A 1722-nucleotide genomic window follows, 5' to 3' on the forward strand; every position below is an offset into this window, starting at 1 on the left:
AGAGAGAGACAAAGAGAGAGGGGTTGGGGGGGGCATTATCCATCCCCCCACCCCAAACCTTACTTACCTATTGGCATGGGAGGCACTGGTAGATGGGCAAAGAGTTCCAGCAAGAGTCCAAAAGATGATAAGGCAATTTTGAAAAAACCCTCTACTGGCCAATTCTTATACCTTGGGTTCTTACAACAAACACACGTCACATTAAAGGCGGCCGTGGCTCTATACTGCAGACCGTCTTTGCGACTCATGAAGTAGCGGCGCAAACCTTGGAATGCCCACCAGAATCCGAAAAAGAGGAATAACGAACCCGGAAGGGCGTGTCCTTTTAAATCTCCCATCTCTTTTTTCTGTTCTAGTTGTTCGCTTTTCTCACAAGGAAGAAGCAAATTCGTCACCGAAAATCCAAGTGCGGCTGATGTTCTTTAAGTTGCAGGCCACTTGAACCAACAAATCGTAAGTCTTGTTAGATAATAAACCATGGACAGGTTGCCTGCTTTTGTCAGTTTCGACACAAGTCTACCGTGACCCTTCTACTAAAATAGCCAGAAGATAAACGTGATTGCGTTGATTTCCTTTCTGCGTCCTCCGCCTCCTCCCATCAAGTTTGCTGAAACTTTCGGTCAAATCATGTATTCCTGGTTCATATAGATACTGCTGCAGCTTCTGTTGTTGTTGTTGTTGTTGTTGTTGTTGTTGTTGTTGTTGTTGTTGTTTTTGCTGATGTCCCAAAATGTGGTGTGTATGAACTCTTTCCTCATCATTTCCTTCTTTGCCTGTTAGTTGTAACGGACGCTGTGTCTCTACCACAGAAAATGTAGTTGTAGAGAAGTTGTACAATCAGAAGAACAGGGCCACACCTCCAACAGAGAAGGGATTTAGTTGTTCAGTTCTTGAAGAGTTAATAGATTATGGTGTCATCGTATACTGTATACCGAGGAACAACATTACACTGGTTGCCATAAGGTGCACGAAGCAGTTCTGAAACAAATAAGAAAAGGATATGGGTTAATAAACAAACACAAAATGTTATGTTCAATTTGCATTCAACCACATTATTGACTCTACTTTCCGCTTCTCATTCCAGTTTTCCTATATGATATCTCCTCCTCCTCCTCCTTCTCCTCCTTCTCTTATGTTGTTTATCCACCTCCTTATGTTGCCCCTGTTCCTAAATCCTGCTCCTCCCACTACTGTTTATTCTCTCCTTCCTCCTCCTCTTCTTCCAACTCCTGTTCCCGCCTCGGCTCATCCTCCTTCATATCCTGCTTCTCCCCTTCCTCCTCCCCCCTCTCCTCCGACGCCTCCTCCTTCTCTAAAGGTTTGTTAACATATTGGCATGTTGCTTAGATACTCAGGAAACAATAGTAATAACAGAGGAAAAGTTGCACAAAATCAAACTAAATTGTAATTCAAGATAAAAGTCAAAGTCAAATAATGATCCGGAGTGGGGTGGGGGTGAGGGAGGGCGCGTTTCAGTTCAGTGAGATTGAAAAGTCGCCTGTCTCTAGCTATACTATTTCTCTTATGAAATCATTCTTACCTATACCATTGCCTTTTTCTTACAAATGTCATGATATTTGATAAAGGATATTGTTATTTGGAAATCCGTGAATGTGTACGTGTTTGTGCATTATTGTGTACTTGTGTGTATTCATGTGTGTCGGTATGTATGGCTGTGTGTGTGTGTGTGTGTGTGTGTGTGTGTGTGTGTGTGTGTGTGTG

At 42.8% G+C, this 1722-nt stretch overlaps 1 protein-coding gene across 1 annotated transcript in view; it reads right to left on the reverse strand.

The window, feature by feature from the left end:
- Positions 1 to 1722, reverse strand: part of LOC101851768 (transmembrane protein 45B) — a gene marked incomplete in the record, with an annotated part of 24102 nt that overhangs the window by 6745 nt on the left and 15635 nt on the right. Inside the window, 1 exon segment of the mRNA XM_013088632.1 lies at positions 68 to 978. Coding sequence (XP_012944086.1) covers positions 68 to 338 — 271 coding nt within the window.

This window comes from Aplysia californica, unplaced genomic scaffold (genome assembly GCF_000002075.1).
Source record: "Aplysia californica isolate F4 #8 unplaced genomic scaffold, AplCal3.0 scaffold00777, whole genome shotgun sequence".
NCBI lineage: Eukaryota > Metazoa > Mollusca > Gastropoda > Aplysiida > Aplysiidae > Aplysia > Aplysia californica.